Source organism: Elephas maximus, chromosome 22, assembly GCF_024166365.1.
Source record: "Elephas maximus indicus isolate mEleMax1 chromosome 22, mEleMax1 primary haplotype, whole genome shotgun sequence".
Classification (NCBI taxonomy): domain Eukaryota; kingdom Metazoa; phylum Chordata; class Mammalia; order Proboscidea; family Elephantidae; genus Elephas; species Elephas maximus.
In genome coordinates this window covers 7,407,939-7,431,834 of record NC_064840.1, presented here as the reverse complement: position 1 = coordinate 7,431,834, position 23,896 = coordinate 7,407,939, and the positions used below count along the sequence as shown (strand labels likewise).

The 23,896-nt window shown below is 40.7% G+C and overlaps 1 protein-coding gene across 4 annotated transcripts in view; it reads left to right on the top strand.

The window, feature by feature from the left end:
• The window catches only part of CCDC62 (coiled-coil domain containing 62), a 43,377-nt gene that overhangs the window by 11,152 nt on the left and 8,329 nt on the right, over positions 1-23,896 (top strand). The window contains exons 6-11 of one of the 4 annotated variants that reach the window (XM_049866039.1): positions 1,008-1,109; positions 9,249-9,337; positions 9,696-9,811; positions 11,917-12,642; positions 14,933-15,092; positions 19,880-20,005. In XM_049866039.1, the coding sequence (XP_049721996.1) occupies positions 1,008-1,109; positions 9,249-9,337; positions 9,696-9,811; positions 11,917-12,642; positions 14,933-15,092; positions 19,880-20,005 (1,319 nt within the window). Of the gene's footprint in view, positions 1-1,007; positions 1,110-9,248; positions 9,338-9,695; positions 9,812-11,916; positions 12,643-14,932; positions 15,093-15,343; positions 20,006-23,896 lie in introns of those variants that run through there. The other 3 variants (XM_049866037.1, XM_049866041.1, XM_049866040.1) reach the window with 3 other exon arrangements.

Below are 23,896 nucleotides of genomic sequence, written 5' to 3'. Positions count from 1 at the left end.
TGTTTTGACTAAAAGATCCTGGCATTGTGAACTTGTATCTTCGCCGACTTAATTTAAAAGAGCCGGCAGTCTAAAAGCTTGTCTTTCTGATGTCCTGACCTGTGGCAAAGCATAGAGCTTGCCTCCATTTATAGCTTCTGCTAAAACCATAATCCTCTTATAAGCCCCTTGACAGCAAGGAGGGACTCTGTCCTCTCTCTTTGATCTACAGTTACATGGGGGTACGTTGTAGGCCCTCAGTAAATGTTTATTGAGTGTTTATGTATACCTAGGTAAGATAGCCCAGTCAAAAGAAGTGGAGTACTTTACACCTGCTAAGTATTGTATAAATTCAACATTTAATAAACATAAAAAAATCAAAAATAGAGTAATGAGTAGTGGAATAGAGAGTGAGGGAGACTCATTTAGTTGGGTGGACTGGGAAGGCTTTTTGAAGAGTTCGTGTTTGAGCTAAAACTTGAATGATGGGAAGAACTAACTGTGTGAAGACTGAGCCAAGAACTCTCCAGGCGGGAAGAGCAGCAAATGCAATGTCCTTAGAGTGGGTTTTGAGGTTGGGATGTGTTCAAGGAACAGAACAAGAGAAAGGAGAGAGGGATTGGAAAGTAGGCGGGCCCAGGTCTTTTAGGGCTCTTTTTTTAGTCTATGCTAGTAAGTTTGGATTTCATCCTAAATGTAGCGGGAAGCCATTGGCAGGCTGTTGGCAGATACACAACGTGAGCGGATTTTTATTTGTAGAAGATTGCTGTGACTGTTCTGAGGACCATGAGCTGTAGGTGAGACAAGGGCTCAAGCAGGAAGACAAGTCAGGTGAGAGTGGAAGGGCTTGGGCTAGGGTCATTGCCATGGACCCAGGTGCTGGCCATGGGACATATTTCAGCTGTAGGTGTAACAGGACTTGGAGTTAACTGGAAGGGGGTGCTGAGGACATGAGCGTTATCCATGGCACGTAGCCTCCAAGGAGCTGGTATTTATTTGAGAACTTTTTTCCCCTTCTGTTTGTGAAGAGGAGCTGAACGAAAAGACAACAGAAAATAATGACCAACGAGAAGAGATCATTCGCCTCAAGCAAGAAAGAAGTTACCTGCACGATGAATTGGTTTTTACTGGTAAATAACAGAGAACTAGTTTAAGTGATGAAGTAGTTGTATATTTATAACCTAAGGTACTACTTGTAACAGACTGAAGGAATGATACCTATCTCAAAAGAGTTTTTGGGTTGTTTGTTGTCTTTTTCTTAACATCCTTTGAAGGACGGGTAGGGACAAGGCAGGGAATTGTAAGCTGTTATCACACCTCTCTGAAAAGGAGCTCTGGTGGTGCAGGGGTTAAGCACTCAGCAGCTAACAAAAAGCTCGGTGGTTCTGTTTGAACCCACCAGCTGCTCTTTGGGAGAAAGATGCGGCAATCTGCTTCTGTAAAGAGTCAGTGGACTTTATGGCAGCGGGGTGGTTTTGGGTCATGCCTCCGAGGGAACTGTTTCCTCGTCTGTAAAATGAAGATCTGCAGTCCTTGCAGTTGACGTGTGTGACTGTGCCTCTCTAAAGCATAATACTGGTGCTTAGAAATTCCCTAAGAAAGAATCTTCCAAATTGATGAAGGGAGGATGTTTATAATTTTGCAAATAAACCAAACCAAACTCATTGCCAATGAGTCGATTCTGATTCATAGCGACCCTATAGGACAGAATAGAGCTGCCCCATAGGGTTTCCAAGGCTGTGATCTTTCCAGAAGCCGCCTGCCCCATCTTTCTGCCGTGAAATTGCTGGCGAGTTCAAAGCATCAACCTTTTGGTTAGAGCAGAGCTCTTAACCACTGAGGTACCAGGACTCCTTGTTTTTTTTTTTTTTTGGCAAATACTAGATAAAAATTAGAATTACGTATTTTTCCAGTTTTGTAAATAGATACCTATAATTATTGCAGTTGAAAAAATACACGTTTTGTTACATCAGCATGATCATAAAATAAGAATGTTGGGGATGAATTTTTTTGATTTAAAGGAAGTTTCTCGATTATGGTTAATTTATGCTCCCATCTAGTGACATAAACATCTCATTCCGTCCCCCCAGCCGTATTCCCCCAAACCTGTGCCATCCCACCCCGTATCTCAGTTCCCCCTAGGGAATGCCTCTCCTTCGTCCCCACTCCCAGTTGAGAATGATGGCTCTGCAGATCTCTGCACCTCTGCTAGCCAAGAAAACTTTATCAAGCTTTCATTTCTATAGTTTGTATTACGGAAATCACAGATTTAGAGGTAAAGTTTCACATAGAAAATTAAATTAGTTTTTTTCTTGGTCTACTTATACCTACCCTCGACTCTCTTCCTTCCAGGAAGAGAATACATTCTAGTAAATTAAAGAAAAAAATATAATATTACATTAAGAAATTTTCAAGTAAAATTTATTTCCTAATTTTAATCTAAAAATGATAAAGGATTAGGAAAAAGCATGGTTTTCCACCACTAGATGTCACTGTTTCTCCTATGTCTAGGATAACTGTGTCTCAAAGTAATGAGCTACTTCTTATATTACTAATATCTAACATTTGTAGCTTTATATTTGGATTCAACTAATCTTTGGGTCAGCGTTTTTGTGCCAGGCACTCTGCTAGTTGCTGAGGAGCAGATCACCAGGCCGTTCTCCCGAGGAGCAGTTGAGTGGGTTTGAACCCCCGACCTTTCGTTTAGCAGCGAAGTGCTTAACCTTTGTGCCACCAGGGCTACTTACAGAGAATTTAATACTGTACAAATGCTCTGAATAAAATGCTCTGGGAGGTTGGAGGGAGGAATAATGGAAGTTTACAGAATAATTTTAACAGTCTGTTTGCCTCTTTTTTTGTAAATTATTTTTTGGGCTTTAAGTGAAAGTTTACAAATCAAGTCAGTCTCTCACACGAAAAGTTATACACACCTTGCTATGTACTCCTGTCTGCTCTCTCTCTAATGAAACAACACATTCCTCCTCTGCACCCTGTATTCCCTGTGTCCATTCAACCAGCTCCTGTCCCCCTCTTCCTTCTCACCTTGTCTCCATACAGGAGTTGGAGTCTCATGTGTCTACTTGAGCCAAGAAGCTTACTCCTCACCAGTACCATTATCTAATAGTCCGGTCCAATCCCTGTCTGGAGAGCTGGCTTCAGGAATGGTTCCAATCTTGGGCTAACAAAGGGTCCAGGACCGTAACCTCCAGGGTCCCTCTAACCTCAGTCAGACCTTTAAGCCTGGTCATTTTATGAGAATTTGAGATCTGCATCCCACTGTTGTCCTGCTCCATCAGGGACTCTCTGTTGTGTTTCCTGTCAGGGTAGTGATTGGTGGTAGCCAGGTGCCATCTAGTTCTTGCGGTCTCAGGCTGTTGGAGTCTTTAGTTTTTGTGGCTCTTTCTGTCTTTTGGGCTCATCTTTACCATATGTCTTTGGCGTTCTTTATTCTCCTTTGCTCCAGGTGGGTTGAGACCAATTCATGCATCTTAGATGGCCACTTACTAGCATTTAACATCACAGAGGCCTCTCACCAAGTGGGATGCAGAATGTTTTCTTAATATGTTTTGTTATGCCAATTGACCTAGATGTCCCCTGAAACCATGGTCCTTCGAAGCATTCAGTTGTATTCAGGAAACTTCTTTGCTTTTGGTTTAGCTCAGCTGTGCTGACCTCTCCTGTACTGTGTTGTCCTTCCCTTCACCTAAAATAGTTCTAGTCTAATATCTAATAAATGAATATCTCTCTCCCTTCCTCCCCACCCTTGTAACCATCAAAGAATATTTTCTGCTGTGTTTAAATTTTTTCTAGAGTTCTTATAATAGTGGTCTCATACAACATTTGTCCTTTTGCAGCTGACTAATTTCACTCAGCATAATGCCTTCCAGATTCCTCCATGCTGTGAGATCTTTCACAGATTCATTGTTGTTCCTAATCGTTGCATAGTATCCCATTATATGAATCTACCATAGTTTATTTATCCATCCATGGACACCTTGGTTGCTTCTGTCTTTTTGCTATTGTAAACAGTGCTGCAGTGAACATGGGTGTGCATTTATCTGTTAGTGTAAAGGCTCTTATTTCTCTAGGGTATATTCTAAGGAGTGGGATTGCTGGATCTTATGGTAGTTCTATTTCTAGCTTTTTAAGGAAGCGCCAAGTCGATTTCCAAAGTGGTGGTACTATTTGACATTCCCACCAGCAGTATATAAATAAGTGTTCCAGTTTCACCACAACCTCTCCAACATGTATTATATTATTATTATTTTTTAATTAATGCTAGCCTTGTTGGGGTGAGACGGTATCTCATTGTAGTTTTGATTTGTATTTCTCTAATGGCTAATGAGCGTATCTGCTTTCTACTTGATCTATCATTTTATACTCACGAATCCTGCTAGGTATCACCAGGTGAACTACCTGGAATAATACTATATTAAAGTAATACTATATTAAATCCTTTTTAAGATACAGCTTTTTTTTTTTAACAATTTTCTAAGCTTATTTCTTGAAAATGTTTTCTACTATATTGTCACGTAACAGTGTTTATATGTTTAAATTATAAAAGTGAATTAAACCTAAAAAGAATTTTAAAAGGCTTAATGTGATAATACGATATCAGGTGTCATGGCTAAAAGTCAGCACATTTCATTTGAAATTGGAAGATGTCTTAAAATTTTACCTTTCTTTTCAGTTCAGAGCTTTGTTTTCCTTTTGTTGAAGGTGAAGTTCTTCACGTAGGCTTAGAGACACATTTCATTTGTTTACCCACCTTGTTTATGAGGAGTTTGCAAATAAGATGGCAATACTGTTTTACAGTCTATGGGTCCTTAAACTGCCGTTGAGTCAGTTCCAAGTCATGGTGACCCCATGTAGGTCCTTATAGTCCTGTAAATGTAGCCTCCAGGGACTGAGCACCCTGCCTGAAAAGGTCTCCAGTTAATTAGAGGCAGTGTCCCTTGGCCAGTGTTGGACAGGGTCCCTTGTGTTGTCCTCTTAGGCTGCTGCTCAGTCAGATGTAGCAGAGAGCTCCCTACCTCTTTGTTTTCCAGGACCTCCCTTTACCTCTTAGGAAAACGGGCACTATGATCTCTCATCTAAACCCAGCCGTATAGAAAACTACCTGAATTAGGGAAACATTTGTATTTACAGTACAGTTACCTCTTAAATCACAGAAGGTTATTCTAAAGTCAGAGATAAGACAAAATTCAAATATATTTAAAATTACCCTTGAGCACCAATGAAGTAGCTGGCGGTTGTTTAGGGGCCATGTTATATCCAAAGCAAGTATCTTTAAACACTAGGAGTCCACTCAGCATGTCAAGATGGTGTTGATATGAGAACCTGTTGCCATTAAGTTGATTCTGACTCATAGTGACCCTAGAGGACGGAGTAGATAGGGTTTCCTAGGCTGTAGTCTTTATGGAAGCAAATCACCAGGTCTTTCTCCCGCAGAGCAGCTGGTGGGTTTGAACCACTGACCTTTTGGTTAGCAGTGGAGCACTTAACCCCTGTGCCACCAGGGTTGCTTTGTTAATATGAGAAGGAGGCGGAGTGGAAACCCACTGAGGGAGCTGTAGGTACTCCCCATCTCAATGCCAGGCATGTGCACTGAGGGAGTGGTAGGTAGAGGAGTCATCCCACTGTTGAAACAGTTGGGTTTCCTTTCCTATTTTTTGTGCACGTAATTGAATGCATATTAAGTAAATGCAGCTCTCTACATAAATGATGCACATCAACTATATGTATTTTTGTTATGTGCTGACTTATTTAATGCAAAGAAATCAATTTAGAATTCACTAGAAAGAAAGTAGTACACCCTTTCCTTATTTATCGACATGGTTAGGTTCCAACAACCAGGCTGTTATGTGATGTTGATATTATGGAAAAAGGGGAGCATGACCACATCAGATCACAAAATGGAGGATGACTACATTATTACATAACTGCCAAATTACATCATCACATAACTGCCAAATTACATCATCACATAACTGCCAAAAAACCACTGAGAATCATAGCCCAGCCAAGTTGACACATAACCTTAACCATCACAACTCTCACTTCCGACCTTGACATTCATTAACTGCCAGATGTACATCGTTAAAGTGCAAAATAGTTGGATAGTAGGTTTTTTACTGTTGTTGTAAATGTGAAATGTTGGATAACGGTGAGCGTCTCAGCTCTAGTGCTACTATAACAGAAATACCACAAGTGGATGGCTTTAACAAACAGAAATTTATTGTCTCACAGTCTAGGAGGCTAGAAGTCCAAATTCAAGGCTTCAGCTCCGGGGGAAGACTTTCTCTGTCAGTTCTGGAGGAAGGTCATTGTCATCAGTCAACCTTCCCCTGGCCTAAGAATTTCTCAACGCAGGGGCTCTGGGTCCAAAGGATGTGCTCTGCCCCCTGGTTCCTTTATTGGTTGTTATGAGGTCCCTCTCTTTCTGCTGGATTCTCTCTTTCCTGTCTAAAAAGAGATTGACTCAAGGTACAACCTAATCCTGTAGATTATGTCATTAACATAACTGCCTCTAACCCTGCCTTATTAACATCACAGAGGTAGGATTTACAACACATAGGAAAATCACATCAGATCACAAAATGGAGGGCAGCCACACAATACTGGGAATCATGGCCTAGCCAAGTTGACACACTTTTTTGGGGGACACAGTTTAATCCATAGCAATGAGATAGTTGATAAGTGAGGACAAAGTGCAGTTTAAACCTGGCCCTGTGGCTTTCACTTTGCTTTCTTTCAGGCGGTATAGTTTGTGGATATGGATTGTTTTTAAAAGTAAGGTGGTGCTCCCGACCCACAATGGAAGGACTAGTGCTTTAAGTGTGTTTCCGGTGGTGGGGTGGCTTTGTGTATATTTGTCCTCACTCTTTGTTCCGGGTCCCCTGCCACCATGGCAGGCCTTGAAGAGTAACTGTCCAGACATATAGCAACATGTAGCAGTACACAAGCCTTTGCCCTTAAATGTTTTTGTGATGTTCTAAATGTACAACAATAATAAATACTTGTATTCTGTTTCCTCTGTGAGAAAAAATGATATTTGAAAAAGGCATCTTATGAAAGAACCACAGATATAAGTTATAAACTTTTCCTTCGATTATATCCAGAAACCAAACCCATTGCCATCGAGTTGATTCGGACTCATAGCGACCCTATAGGACAGAGTAGAACTGCCCCATAGAGTTTCCAAGGAGCGCCTGGTGGATTTGAACTGCCAACCTTTTGGTTAGCAGCCGTAGCTCTTAACCACTACGCCACCAGGGTTTCCTCGATTATATGAGAAGTCCTTAAAACCAGTTCATGTATAGTTGAGGGGCCATCTTACACATTTAATTTGAACTTTTTAGAAATACACTGTTTTTTTTTTTTAAGTGAAGCATTTAATGTTGATTTCTCAGTTCTGTGTGAACCAAATGATTTCTTTTTAAGTATGTTAATATTTTTTTTCAGATTCAAGTCCTTTCCTTCTTGTGGATTCTCATTTACCAAGTTCTGAAACTATTTTTACAACATGGATTTGCCGTGTCCCCACTCTAGTTCAGTTTTCAGCAAGATGTTTGTAGTCCGTATCTCCCTGCTCTTTTTGCACTAAGAAATTAAGTGTATTACAGGGTATATTGAATAGAGTTCGGAATCTTACATACTTACCAGGTGAAAAAAGTTGTTAAGAAATATCAAGCCTGGGGGGAAATGCGGAACAGAATTTAAAATTCTCATGGAATCCAGACTTTCTGGAGCCATAGAGCCTGGATGAACCCCTGAAACTTGCCCTGAGATAATCTTTAAATCTTAAAAAGAAGATATCCCCTAAGCCTTCTTAAAACCATATGACAACTTAGCTTACCTAGTAAAGAATGTCTGCCTTGAGCATTGTGCTCTTCTAAGATCTTTGTACCATATTTGTATGCAAATAAGAAGTGTGTCATAGATTTTTTTTGCCAACCATGCACTCCCCTGCTAGGTATTTTCGTAAGGGCACTGTGCTGATTTTTTTTTTTTACAGCAACATGTAAAAAAAAATTAGCATAGCATGCTTATGAAAATACCTCTTGGGGGGAAGGCAAGGTGAGCAAGAAAAACAGGTATCATGCACTTAATTTGCGTTAAAATCTGGTATATGGGATCAGATTGACAACAGCAACTCAGAAGGTGAGATAGGAGACTTAGGGGGCGGTAAGTTTATATTAATAGGAGAGGAACAACTCAGAAAAGGAGGGTGAGCATGGTCGCACAACTTGAAGAATGTAACCAGTGTCACTGAATTGTACATGTAGAAACCCTTGAATTGGTGTATGTTCAGCTGTGTACATTTTCAACAACAACAAAAGTTCTAAAAATTATTTTAAAATTTATGAGATAAGATTTTTAAAAAATGTACAAAGCCTTTAAGGAAGTGCTGGGCGTTTATGAAAATGGAAATTGTTTGCCTGTGGGAGCACCTCATGGGTACAAAATGTCTTTCGTCAGTGAGAATACACAGGGAGAGCTGTTTGTGAGATCGTATCAGATTGATTACATAATGGCAAAAATAGCGTCCATCCCCCCATCCCATGTAATGTTATTTTTTTTTCTGTTGACAAAGATAGTATAGTGTTTGGATTTTTTGCAACGAAAATGCATTCATAAGTTACCTGTGTAATGTGAAACTAATTAAATTTAAAGTAGTATATGTTAATTATAGAGATCCAGAAATCACTCCCCCCCCCCCAAAAAAAACCCTTCCATCCAAAAATAACTAAATAACCCGTCTCCATACTTTGGCATACATGCTCTTAGACGTTTTTCTATGCGTATGTACATGCAAATACACACATGTAAGTTGAACCAGAGTCGAGACAATTTTGAACCTTTTTAACTCAAAAACCAAACCCTTTGCCGACAAGTCAAGTCGATTACTGCGCATAGTGACCCAATAAGACAGAGTAGACTGCCCCATAGGGTTTCCAAGGAGTGGCTGGTGGATTCGAACTGCCTACCTTTTGGTTAGCAGTTGAGTTCTTAACCACTGTGCTGCCAGGGCTTCTTTTTTTTTTTTGACCCAGCATTAATTAATTATATAATGAAAGTTTTCCCATTTGATGAAAGAATCTAGCCAGAAAGACAGATTAGGGCTCCTCTCAGCTAACCTTTCTGCAATGTTTAAATTCAGGCGTGAGGAAAAAAAAAGTTAGCTGAGCATTAAGTTGTTGGGAATGCAGAGATTTGTGTTGATATGGCTGATATAAAAAAGTTTTCATAATATTTTTCTTAAACAGTAGAAAGAGAAAAGAGGAAAGATGATTTACTTGATATTGCAAAATCAAAGCAAGAGCGGACAAATGCTGAACTGCATAATCTGAGACAGGTATGTCGCTAACCATACTGCTCTAATGGTTGGGCAGGAAATATTTACAAACACGCTAAATTAGGAAAAACTTAGGCCTATTGATTTTTTTTTTTTTACAGTGCATTGGAATCCTAAGTACATTAGACACCTATTGTGTTTAGAATCCGCAGATCAGGTCTTACTTCTGGTAACTAAGGTTAGGGGACTGGTTATACTGATGAATCTAGTGATCACACAGGAAAAATAAATGCAGACGTTCTCAGCCTGTTTCTCTAGTCACCATGTGACCTGTGTTAGGGCTTGAAAGAGCCAAATTGTTGGCTCAGTTGAGTTTTGTTGTTATGTTTTATGTTGACTTATCAATATCTACGGGCAGATTTATGTAAAACAACAGCGTGATCTGCAGTTTCTTCACTTTAATGTGGAAAATTCTCAGGAGTTAATACAGCTATATGACTCAAAGATGGAGGAACCAAAGGCCCTGGAATCTAGGTAAGATGCTACTAATAACATCTTGTGTTTTATTCCATCATTCAGTCAGTATTTATTGAGTACTTACCACGGGCCGGTACCTCTTACCATTCCCTATATAGTAGGGAAGGAGTATGTGTCAGCTAATAAATGTCATTGTAATCCCAGGTTATAGTGAGACCTGATCTTAGAATCTGAGGCTTTCTCCTAATTTAGTCACTTGATAAAAGCAAATTCATTAAACATTTGTGTGTCTGCTGGGCAGAAGGTTTCGAACTGGAGTAGAAACTACAGAGAGAAATCATTCGTCCATTCCTTCAGCAAATGTTTATTAAGTACTCAGAAGCTTTTGGGTGTTGGGCTGGGAAGTAGGGATTATAAAGATTTATAGGACTGGTACATACCTGTAAGAAAGTACCAAAGGATAGTGTAGGTAACTGCAGTCGGAGTTCAAAGGATGGGGGCTGTCTTTTCTAGCTGGGGGTGATCTCTGATCTTACCTGATTTTCCTGTTTTCCTTGTTAATAGAATGACACATCATCTCTTTCCTATAGCAAGCAGTGTGTGAATTAAATTGGCTTCCATAAAATTAAAATATAAGCATACAAAGTATAGTTTAATTTAACAGGGATGTAACTACTACAGGGAAATAAATTCAGTCTGTTTTTCCAAGCAGAAGCATTATGAGGAGGGACTAGGGAAGTTGCCTCACAACGAAAACACGACCGCAAGGGCTGGGCCAGGCGGAGGTGGCTCCTTTCCCAGGGAGAGTGGCTTTCAGAGTCTCGGAGGGACGCCAGCAGTTGTTGGGAGGGGAGTGTAGGAAGCAGTGGCTGCCACAGGCAGGCGAATGGAAGGAGGGATGCTGCGCTTGCTGCACTTTTCCTCTGAGCAGCCCGCTGGGGGTTGTCACACTGGGCCCTGCTTCCCGGCTGCTGCTGCCACCAGTAAACACCAGGCCAATTCAGAGTTCTCTTGCGGGCAGACACCGAATCATTTGAGCTCTCTTGCTGGCAGTTGCCCTTCACAGATCAGCTCCTTTTCCTTTTTGTACTTCAACACTGCTGGGCAATACCTGGGCTAGATGAATTAGGAAAATGTCTTATGCCATTGTAGAAGGTCAGGGTTGAGTTTTCCTAGGGATCAGAATTCTGCAGATTGGAGTACCTGAATACATATGACGTGAAACTTTAAAGGGTGATTTATTAAAAGGTCTGTCACATTTATGTCATGCTCTTAATTTTTGTTTTATGCACGTGTGCTTTCGACCAGCTTTCAATATCTAGCTGCATAATTTACCCAGCAGATTTCGTAGCTGGGATGGTAATGAATGCTATACAGTAAGCAGTTAACACTTTGCAGCTTATCTTTGTAGTCTGCATCGCTGTTACCTTCTAATCCTGGTTTTACCTTTTACTTACTGTGATAGTAATGGAATTAGAAAGAAAATATCAGATCAACCAACGAGAATTTATGGAACACTTTATACATATTAAAGGCTGTCCTAGGTGCCAAGGGGATTGAAAAAAATGGCCTCTGCCCTAGGTGCCAAGGGGATTGAAAAAACGGCCTCTTTACAAAAAAAAAAAAATTTTTTTTTTTTTTTTTTACCCATAAGAAACTTAAGACTGTTGAGAAGACAGGATATATGTGTGAAGCAGTTATTGAGCAGTACTTACTATAGGAAGATTGCTGTCTAAGTAATTAGATGGTATACACAGTAAGATGAAGACTTCACTCAGTAGGAGTTAGTTAAGGATGAGGAAACCAAAAAAAAAAACCAAACCCACTGCCGTTGAGTCGATTCTGACTCAGCGACCCTGTAGGACAGAGTGGAGCTGCCCCATAGAGTTTCCAAGGAGCGCCTGGTGGATTTGAACTGCTGACCTCTTGGTTAGCAGCCGTAGCATTTAACCACTAGGCTACCAGGGTTTCCAAGGATGAGAAGGGGGTGCGAATGTGGGCTTGGTGGTCAGAGAGGCTTCCTGGAGGAGGTTCCTTGCATTTCTCTTTAGAAAACAGTCTTATTGGGATTTAGGTTTTTAATGAGGTTTGGGTGAAATGTTTAGAATGATGATAGAGTCAAATACATTTTGTAACTTCCATTTTTTGTCATGCCGTCATAGCGGAGACATGTGTTTATCAGACCTTGAAAATAGCCACTCAAAAGCCGATGTTGAGAGGGAGAAAGATCAGAAGTTACTGGTTAAGGACCAAAAATTTGAGACCATGCTGGTTCAGCAAAATAGGTCAGACGAGAGCTCTTACGATGTGCGCAAAGGGAAGAAACTGCGGGCTAATGCCTCACCGGGGGAAAGAAGTGTCACGGCCATCTCATCTCTGTTTGCAAAAGACTCAGTGGGGAGACAAAAGCCTTGGTCTCTGGGCGGAAAAATCCAGATTGAACCTGAAAACAAAAGTACACTGTGCAAGATCCACGCAAAATCAGCAAAAGATATTGAAACTGGGATTCTGAACAGTGAGAAACAACTGTCTGAATCGTCTTTGTCTGAGGAAAAGCAGTGGCATGACTTCAGCGTTTACCTGGGCCTGGCCAGCTGTTCTGGCTCCAAACCACCCGAAAAGCTGAACGGTGAATGTCAAGATCAGAGGGACAGGCCTGAAGTCTCATATTGCCAGAACAATGAGGCCTGTCTGAGTGAAAGTGACGTTTGTGATGAATCTAGGTGCTGCCACCCGAGTAACCTCATAATCGAAGCCCCAGGGCACATGTCTGATATCCAGTGGATGAGCATGTTCAAGCCTTGTAAAGTAGAGAGAATTGTTCGCCACAAATCCGCGTGCACTTGTTCAGAAAGTGTCAGTGGGGCAAAATATAACTCCTCACCGAGGTGAGTCATGGTTTACGTTTGCAAACACCCAGGGGCACGTAAGTTCGGCGTTCAGAAATGTGAAGGGCTGCAGGAGCTGCTGGTGCCTGTTGTTAACTGAAAGCAGTCTTTGAAACCAGAAGCGTGTTCGTATTTAAAAGAAGCAATTTACTCCTTGCAGCACGGCATAGACTCTTAAGTCTTTTTGTACAAAGAGACTTTTATTAGACTCCAGGCGAAGTTCGCGCCTAGGCGGCTTCTGAGGCAAAGGTCTGCCTTAAAAACAGAACCAGTTGTTAGATGAGTTTGGCAAATATGTTTTATTAAAAAACAAATGGGTGGATCAGTGTTCAGGGTGGAATGCTGCTCTGGACATCCCTCACCCAGGATCCGCGTTGAGTGGACAAGCTGACTCCTTCCTGTCCGGGTCACTCTCTAGCCCTCAGATAAAGATTTCTCTTTGCCCTCACCCAGGGGCATTCGGCATGTTTACATGCCCAGCTGCTGCTGCCCTTGAGCTTGGTTCATGTTTCTTTTCTACTTTACATCTCCCAAACTTCTTCTTTTTTTTTTTTTTAAAGATAGTGTAAGAGAAAGAACATTCATATTTAACAAGCTGGTAAAAGCTATTTGTTTTTTTTTAGAGAAGAAAATGGATGTGTTATTAGCATATCCTACATTATTCAGGCTCCCCTTACTGTTAGAATTGCTGAATCCTGTGGTTGAGTGGCACTGTAATAGCGTCTGCTATTTTTAAGCAAAGCATAGCTCTTCAGTCTTAAATTAGAGAAAGGGTGACGTTTCTATATTGAGAGCCTTATTTTAATCCTTGCATTGACTTGCATAGGACTTTATGATTAAAATTCCTTACCGGTATTTATACTATTGGAGTTATTCTTTGGCCCTTTTAGAACCTTGAGTCATTTAAAAATCATACAAGTATTTATCCTGCCAGCTGCAAAATTAAGAAAACAATTGGTAGTCACACTGAATGTCATTTATTCATATTTGGATTTAAAGGTCTTCTATTATAGATGACTGCACGGATCAGCTGGGCACCACTGCATATTTTTCATGGCTCACCAAGAACAGTCGTACATTAAGGGGAAAGCTTGTGGCAGATAGGTTTAAGAGCATTGTGAACGCCTGTTAAATTTAACATAAGGAAGAAGTTCACGTTTAAACCCAGAGTTCTCTTCCGAGGCTCCTTTGCCCTCCCTGACGGGAAGTCGCTGAGGTGGCTGCCGGTATGCCAGCAGGGGCGCTTGCCAAGGCATCGCATGACAAATATGTGATTAAGGAGGAGAGATAATTATGTTTTCCTATTTTCCCTTAGATTATAAGAACCTGTGTACCTACTTCATTATCTGCTAGAATGTCCATGTTTGTGCCACCATTCCGTTCAACCAATAGAGGTTTCTTTCCCTGGGGAGGGAGAAACCATGGGAGGCCTGCTCTCCCTTGTTACAGTTACATGGAAGAGTAGGTTATAGTGCCGCTGGCCGGCTCCAGAACAGCTTTTGCTGTCAAACTCTGCCTTGAGCCCCAAACTTTAACAACATGAGCTACGTGTGTTTGTTCCCTAATACTGAGTACGTAGCGAAGAATTAAAGACGGGCACGGATCATCCAATAGGCAAGGTAAGCACGGTGCTGACCAGATCACCTGTAGTGAACAATTTCACATTTTTTTGCCACATCAAAGATTCTCCTTCTAGGTATGGCTGGTGTCTGTGTCACTCCCAACCCCACAGCACTTTCCTACAGAATCAAAGCCTCTTTTCAAATTTATAGTCCCTGGCAGGAAGGGATTACCCAGTCAGCAAAGTAAGCACGAGCTTACTTGTGCGTAATTCCTAGTCTGTAGTGAACAATTTCACCTTTTTTTCACCACATCTAAGCCTGAGTTTACCTTGCTTATTGGATGTTCCAGCCTTGGTTAAAGAGCTACTTCATAAAAGGACTTTTTAAAACGATTAACAATAATCAGTCCCACAAACTGAAAACCTAACATGTTCATGAACAAGGTTAATCCTATATACTAAGTTAATTCTTTTCCACCCTTCTGGGTAATCCTGTCCCTTGAGGAGGAGGAGGAAATTCCCCATATTCTGTACAGTTCACTAGGAATTTTGTTTTATTCTTACCTGCAAAGAGTATATGCTAACTTGTAATATCCTACTCAAATTTGACTCAAAGGCCTTTTTTTTTTTTTTTTGTCTTGTTGAGATGCTTTTAAGTCTAAGAGTGTTATTGACTTGTGTTTGAACTGCTCTAAGACGTCTGGTGTTGTTTGGCTTTGTTACCGATAGTGAGCCACTTGTCACCGTCCATCATTCCGCGTGTCTGGGGTCTTCCAGTTCTACCCTAAGAGGAGATGAGAAGTTCATAGAGGCAGACTTCTCTCCTGATAGAAAGAACTCTTCCAAGACGTTGTTAACCAGTCAAGGTGCAGCCTTGCCCAGTGAAAAGGTTTGTATTTAGCTCAGAAATACCCAGCTTACTCAAGTGTAGCCTCTCACCAAGGTGCTTTTAATTCTTCCGTTGCACCCTTGTTAGCCTGTTTAATTCTGGCTGTTCCTTGGTTTTTAAATTTTAGGGCTTTAAGGTTCCTTTTATGTAATCTTTTTTTTTTTTTTCTTTATTTCAAGAATAATTGTATTGCCTTTATGGCAACTTAATACACTCTCATTGTAAAAAAAAAAAAAATTTAACCTATACAGAAATGTACATCAAGAAAATATCACCCAGTCAACTGTGCCCAGCCACCCCTTCCTTCAGACACAGACTCTGGCAGTTCCACAGTCTGTTCCCAGACAGCCACAGTCGACATGTTGGTGAGTTTACTTAAAGACACCCCTCTCTGCAAAGAGAGACATGTTGATGAATGTATAATATGTGGCCTAAGTGGGAACATGTTACATAAGAAACCTTCTAACGTTCATGATTTACCAGGATGGCAAATTGAAATCTCATTCCTCCAATGAGAAAGCTAATGCAAGTTTCCGGGATACATTAGAGAATAAGAAGTAGGCTTTTCTAACTGCTGTCCTAGTACAGTGTCTGTGTTGGCTCCTAGCATTTCTGCAGATCAGAACACTGAGGTATGGAGCAGCTAAGTGACTGGCCCAAAGTCAGAGTGAAGAAGTAACAGAGCCAGGGTTTGAACCCAGGCCTGCTGGCTCACAGTTTGCATTCATAACCACGGGAACACGCTGCCTCTTGAGGATAAGCTTCCAGCGTTTTTATGGTGAAAAGATTTCAGAACTAAGCAGTTTAGAGCATGTTTTCCTCAGTTAAAAGCTTTTTGCATAAAAGTCTTTTGTTCTTTTTTTTTGCAAGATAAATTAACATGGGCTTACCATCTGATACCAAAGGAGGAACAGAAGTAATACACTTCAACAAATTTAATTTTTAAAAAGTTTCATTTCCACAGTGTGGCTTTTTCTATCAAGACCCTGAAGGAAGGAAAGTGAAGAAAGCTGGAGTCATTAGGGCAGTGGTTCTCAGGGTGTGCTCTGTGGACTAGCAGCATCAGCATCCCCTGGGAACTTGCCAGAAATGCACCTTCTCAGGCCCACCCGGGGCCGCCTGGATCAGACACTCGGGTGGAGCCCAGTCGTCTGTGTTTTCACAAGCCTTCCAGGTGATTCTGAAGCTCGCCTAATGTGAGGACCTCAGATTTAGGGAAAGACAGAGTGGCCTCACTAACATCCCATCTTGTGGTTTTCAACTCTGTGGCTGAGGCTCCACGGCTGTATTATTTTTTATGGTACCAGCTCCATGGAGGGCAGGCCCACGGGTGAGGGTTTCTTCTCTGGATTGTATTATTTCACCAGACTCAAAGTAGCTCACTTAGCTTTCTTTAAACATTAGCTTTAGGCAAGGCTTCCTGCAGCCCCTTCAACTGATTGATGGATTGTTTTTAAATAAATGTTTTAAACATACAAAAAATAAAGACTATAACCAACACTTGTCCACCTACGGTCAGTCAAATTTTATAGATGTTTACATTTCGCCATGTTTGCTCTATTTTTAAAAAAAAATAAAATGTTATAGATAAAGCCTTCTATCCTCATGGAAGCCCACCAGATACATAGACAGAGGGAGGCAGGCAGTGGCGTTTAGTGGTTTGATTCCTGGTCAACGTGCCTCAAGCACAGCCAGCACCCATCTGTCAGTGCGGGCTTGCGTGTTGCTATAATGCTGAACAGATTTCAGCGGAGCTTCCAGACTAAGGTGGACTAGGAAGAAAGGCCTGGAAACCTTCCAGAAAATCAGCCAGTGAGAACTTAATGGATTGCAATGGTCCAGTCCCATTGTTGGTGAGGTAGCCGTGAGTTGAGGCTGACTCAACAGCACCTGACGACAATGTACATACACATGCTATAATGTTGTTTATGAATTTTTAGAATGTACATAAATGGCATAGTACTGTATGTACCCAGAACGCAGCGCCGTCAAGTCGATTCCGACTCATAGCGACCCTGTAGGACAGAGTAGAACTGCCCCATAGAGCTTCCAAGGAGCGCCTGGTGGATTTGAACTGCCGACCCTTTGGTTAGCAGCCATAGCACTTAACCACTACACCCCCAGGGTTTCCAATACTGTATGTATCCTTTTGCAATATGATTTTTCTAACTTCATCAGTGTTTTGTGACATTTATCCATTCTGACACATGTAGACCTCGTTTGTTCGCTTTAATTGCTGGCTGATCTGTAGTTGATCTTTTCCCCCCTTTTTTTTTTTTTTTTTGATGGTTTTGACTGAATGAGTAAACCACTGTTTGTCCAGGCCTCCACCGTCAGGCAGTGAGGATATGTCTGCTGCTCTTCCCTGTTAGAAACAGTGTTGCAGTGAACATCCTTGTTGTTGCATAACAACAGTTTCTCTAAGGACATTACTTTCATCCAGCGTCTTCGTCATGAACAGTGTCTTCACACAGCTCATTCACAAATAAACACAAATCCAAGTAAATTTACTTTTGGTGTTATTTGGGGAAGATCATGGACTTGAAAACCAGACTTTTTTTGGGTTCAGATGCCTATTCTGCTTGGTCTTAGTTCTGTGACCTTCATAAAGTTATTTAATTTCATTGTGCCTTAGTTTCTTCATCTGCAAATATGCCGTGACATCACAGTTGCTTGGTCTAAATGAGATAACGTAGGTAATGTAGGGCCTGGCCCGTAATAGGTATTTGATAAGCGTCAATTCTCTCTGTTAGCGTTGCACAGAGATGAGGTAAAACTGGCATAGTAATCAAAAGAGGCATATGCCAGCCATACCTAGAGAACATTGTCTCATAGGGCTGAATAATCAGCTAGAACTGCTCTATCAATTGAAAACAAAGCTATAAATATATGGCATATTAGCTCATGAAAAGGTACTCGTTAGTCATTAAAAAAACAAAAACTCAACTCAGCCATTGATTCAATTCCAACTCACGGTGACTCCACATGTTACGAAGTGGAACTGCTCCATAGAGTGTTCATGGCTGTAATCTTTTCAGAAGCAGATCGCCAGCCCTTTCTTCTGTGGTACTGCTGGGTGGGTTTGAACCTACAACCTTTAGGTTAGTAGTCAAGTACAAACTGTTTGCGCCACCTGGGGACCTTCATTACTCATTAGGGAAATGCAGATTAAAGCCACAGTGAAATACTATTTTATACCAATTTGAATGTCTAAAATTGAAGAAGTCAAAATACCAAGTACGGGTGAGAATTTGGAGCAATTGGGACTTTCATGCACCGATGGTGGGAAAAGGAGCCCTTGTGGCGCAGTGGTTAAACTCTCAGCTGCTCACCAAAAGGTGCACGTTGGGGAGGCAAAATGGAAAACGCTTTGGTAGTTTTTTAAAAAGTTAAATGCTGTGTAGACCTATCATTCCACCCCTAGGTATTTACCCAAGAGAAATGAAATCATATATCCACACAAGGACCTACACATAATAGTTCATAGCAGCTATAGTCATTAAGAATCTATAAACAACTCAATTCTGCCTTAGCAGGAGAATGGATAAACAGTGGTATATTCATACAGTGGAATACATTTCATCCATAAAAAATGAACTATTTATACACAGAACAACATGGATGAATCTCAAAGTAATGCAGAGTGAAAGAAGCCAGACAGACAAACCTACACCTTGTATGGAGTCTGTTTATATGAAATTCCAGGAAATGCAAACTGATCTCTAGAGACAGAAAGCAGATTCGTCGTTGTCTGGAAATGAAAGGAGGGCCAGGAAGGAGCAGGAGGAACTTCTAGGGGTGATGGATATGTTCACTGTCTTGATTTTGGTGGTGGTTTCACGGGTGTATATATATGTATGTCAGAACTCATCAGTTGTTCGGTTCATTGTACGTCAACTATACCCCAGTAAGGCCGTGAATTTTTATAAAGGTCCATACTTCACATTTGGCCATGTCTCTTAAAGTCTCTTTTCTGTAAATCTGAGGGAAAATATTAGCTCTGACCTTTTTTAGCTTTCGGAATGCTTTTTCAGTGTTTTACACCTTGGCTTTCTGAGGCAGTGCTTGACATGGCATGCCTGAGTTCCCAGACACACACGTTTCTGTTCACGCAGCAGGTAGATACACATCAGGGATCTCGTGGGTGACAGGTCAGGCCTGATCGTTGTTCATGGAATATTAGAAGGTTAAGAAAAGTTTAAGCCCCTTTGAGAACAGTTAGTAGTGACTCATTCTCATGCTAAAAATTCAGATCCCGGAATTATAAACGAGAACAAACTAAACCATACTTCCACATTTTTTTGGTAAATTTTACTGCAGTAAAAATATCATAACACAACTTACACCGTCTCGACAGTTTCTACACGTACGTTTCAGTGACATTGATTACATTCTTCAAGTCCCATAATCACATATTTTACAAAGCTTACAAATCTTCAAAGTTCAGCAGAAATGTTCCATTTTGCAAGTATTTTGACATGCTAATTATGGCCTTGAAAAGTGGATGTAGGAGAGCTAAACAGTACCTAGGATTTTTTAAATCACATGAATGTTATTTAATTGCCCCTAAGTGGTAAGTTCCATTTAAGTCAAGTTATTTAGCTGAGTTAGTGCTAAGAAATAAAAGTAACTGGGTTATCACAGTATTTGATGTGCTGCTTTGCCTTGTAATACCTGAAGGCAGAGAGACGCTACCACGTAGTTAACATTTGTGTTTTAACACTGTGTGTAAACATTTTTAAACGCTTCTTGCTTTCACGAATGCTTACATTGTGTTCTCTCCCCAGGATGACTTTTCTCCCACAAGTAAGCTGCAGCGTTTGCTGGCAGAATCCCGTCAGATGGTGTCTGACCTGGAGCTGAGCACTCTGCTCCCCCTCGGCTCCGAAAACCTCAACAGTGGTGACCAAAATGTACGTGCTTATGGTTCTTTGGAGTAAGCTCGTAGAATCGAAATACCCCACTGAGTGTTGTTAGATGCTATCAAGTCAGTTCTGACTCATAATGAATGACCCTGTGTACAACAGAATGAAACACTACCCGGTTGTGCACCATCCTCACAGTCGTCGTTATGCTTGAACCCATCGTTGCAGTCGCTGTGTCAATCCATCTCATTGAGGGTCTCCCTCATTTTTGCTGACTACTAGTACTGAGTACTAGGGTAGAAACATTAGTGGCCAGACAATTTGTTCTTTGTGGACAAAAGAGGGGGGTGGGGGGCACACTTGTTTTAAGGAGGAAGAAAAAGTCATACTCCAATGTTCACACAAATTTCTTTCTAGTTACTCTACCTGGTACATGTGAATTTAAATTCTTGGGGAAATTAAAAAAAAATTATAGGTAAATGTATTTATATAGAGAATATTTTTATTATCATGTTTATTATGAAACATTTATTATACGCAAGTAAAAAGAATATTGCAGTCACCCACCATCAACAACCATCCACTTTCTGCCATTTTTGTTTTATCCCCTCCACCCAGACGTTTTTTCCTGAAGCATTTAAAGCAAATCCCAGACAGTGTTATTATTTCACTCGAAAATACTTCAGTATGTATCTCTAACAGATAAGGACTTTGTGTGTGTGTGTGTGGTGAAGATACACAAAACAAAACACACCATTTCGACAGTTTCTACGTGTACAATTCAGTGACACATTCTCAAGTCGTATAAGGGGGATCTGCTCCCCTAAAAACTACAGCCTGGAAAGCCCTATGGGGCAGTTCTACCCTGTCACGTGGGGCTGCTCTGGATAAAGAATGGACCCCACAGCACCTTACAACAGCAGCAGGGAAATGATGGGTCTAACACTCCTCAAGGAATGCTGAGATTGTCAGGGAAACTTACAGAAGGTCAGGTTGGCACTCCCCTGAACTCACTGACCAAGCTTAACATCTGCAAGTGGGACAGCCAGACACTATGACTCCCCTGATGTGACGGACTAGGAAGCAGTCAGCAACCCCAAACTGATCCTGAGCCTGATCAAGTCCCCAGCTTTGAGCACCAGCTGACAGGAATCATGGGTGATGGAGGAATGTGCTCAGGACACAGGACAGAGTCGGCAAAATCCACAACGTGGGAAATTGTACAGGACAAATGACCCAGGGTTTCTTCACTAATATATAGAATTAAAAAAAGGAAGGGGAACTGTTGATACTTAAAAGAGACCTTCAGAGACATATCCAAATGCAGACTATGGTCCTTGGTTGGATCCTGATTTGAACAAACTGCCAAAAAGATATTTTGAGACAATTGAGCAAAACAACATGCATCAGTCATTCGATGTCATTAAGGAGTTAATTGTTAATTTTGTTGGAGGTGATAATGGCTGTCTTTAAAAAGTCCTTATCAAAAGGGGAGTTATCCTGAGGGGACACTGAGTTTATGTTAATGGTGATGAAATGATTTGGAAAAGGATAAAGTCTTTTTTTCCCAGGGATCAGCTGGTGGGTTCAAGCCACTGATCTTTTGGTTAGCAGCCAAACACTTAACCTTCGCACCACCAGGGCTTCTTATTATTTCATTAAAAAAAAAAACCCATTGCCATTGAGTTGATTCCAGCTCATAGTGATTTCATTAGGAATTGCAAAATAGTAATTTTCTAAATCTGTCATTACTTCAGGCAGTGTTTAACATGTTAATTTTAACAGCTTTTTCTGAGCACAGTAACATTTTAATAGCAATGATATTAACTTGCTTTGTAGATATTATAGGATCAATATAAGTAGTGAAAAGAACAGTGGACTTGGAGTCAGGATACTTGGATGCCAGTTTCCTAATCTGTAAAATCAGAGCTTGAATTTGGTGCTTTGAGTTTTTGAGTCCAGGTCCATTACCTGGGGATGCTCAGTGCATAAAGATATGTGAAAACCATTGAGTTCAGTTTTTATATATCCCTAACTAAAAGCCAAAATAAACAAAAAGGTCTGTAAGAACACTGAAATACTTTTCTTTTAAAAGCATCTTTACTGAAGTATAATTTATATGCAATAAAATTAAAACATTTTAAGGGCCTGATTCATTAAGTTTAGACAAAATAAAAACCCATGGAACCAAGATCAAGATATAGAGCATCTCCGCCGCTCAGAAATTTCCCTCATGCTCTTTGAAGTGAAATCTCTCCTTATCCTCACCCTAGGCAACTGCTGATCTGATTTTTATCACTAGAGACTAATTTTGCTTGTTCTAGAACTTCAAATAAATGCAGTCATACAGTTAACTCTTCATACAGCTTCTTTCACCATAATTATTTTGAAGTTCATCTATATTATGTGTCTCATTAGTTCATTTTTTTTTATTGTCGAGTAATATGAGTATACCACAATTTGTTTATTCATCTGTTGATGGGACATTTGAGTTGTTTCCAGCTCTTGGCTGTTACAAACAAAGCTGCTGTGAACATTTTTATATAGGGCTTTTTATGGACACATTTTTTTTTTTTTTTCGTTTCTTTTGGGTAAATATTTAGAAGTAGAATTACTGGTTATTGGGTAGATGTATGTTTAACTTTTTAAGATACTGCCAAATTGTTTTCCAAAGTGGTTGCGCTGTTTTAAGTCCCACCAGCAGTGAACGAGAGTTCCAGGTGTTCCATATCCTCACTAACACTTGGTTTTGTCAATATTTAGTTTTGGCCATTTTAATGAAGTGGTATTTCATAATTTTTTTTTAATCTGTTTTGGCTTAAAAAAAAATTTTTTTTATTGTGCATTAAATGAAAGTTAACAGGTCAAGTTAGTTTCTCATACAAAAATTTGTACACATATTGTTATGTGACCCTCGTTCTCGCTATAATGTGACAGCACACTCCTCCTGTCCACCCTGTATTTCCCGCGTCCATTCAGCCAGCTCCTGTCCCTTTCTGCCTTGTTGTCTCCCCTCCAGACAGGAGCTGCACACTTAGTCTCCTGTATCTAGTTGAACTAAGAAGCACAGTCTTCAGAAGTATCATTTCATTTCTTACAGTCCAGTGTAATCTTTGAAGAGTTTGCTTCAGGAATGGTTTTAGTTCTTGATTAACAGAGAGTCTGGGGGCCATGTCTTCTGGGGTCCCTCCAGTCTCAGTCAGACCACTAAGCCTGGTTTTTTGCTAGAATTTGAGTTCTGCATCCCACTTTTCTCCTGCTCTGTCAGGAACTCTCTGTTGTGTTCCTGGTCAGGGCCATCATCAGTGGTAGCCGGACACCATCTAGTTCTTCTGGTCTCAGGCTGATGGAGTCTCTGGTTTATGTGGCCCTTTCTGTCTCTTGGGCTCATGTTTTCCTTGTGTCTTTAGTGTTCTTCATCCTCCTTTACTCCATGTGGGTTGGGACCAATTGATGTATCTTAAATGGCTGCTCACTATCCTTTTAAGACCCCAGATGCCACTCACCAAAGTGGGATGCAGAACATTTTCTTAATAAAATTTGTTATGCCAATTGACTTAGATGTTCCCTGAAACCATGGCCCCCCCAACCCCCGCCCCTGCTACTCTGTCCCTCGAGGTTTTTGGTTGTATTTAGGAAACTTACTAGCTTTTGGTTTAGTCCAGTTGTGCTGACTTCCCCTGTATTTGTGTTGTCCTTCCTTTACCTAGGATAACTCTTCCGTGCTATCTAGTTAGTGAATACCCCTCTCCCTCCCTCCCCACCCTCATAACTATTGAAGAATATGTTCTTCTGTTTAAACCTTTTCTTGAATTCTTACAATAATGGTCTCATACAATATTTGTCCTTTTGCAACTGACTAATTTCACTCAGCATAATGCCTTCAAGATTCATCCCATGTTATGAAATATTTTGTGGATTCATCGTTGTTCTTTAATC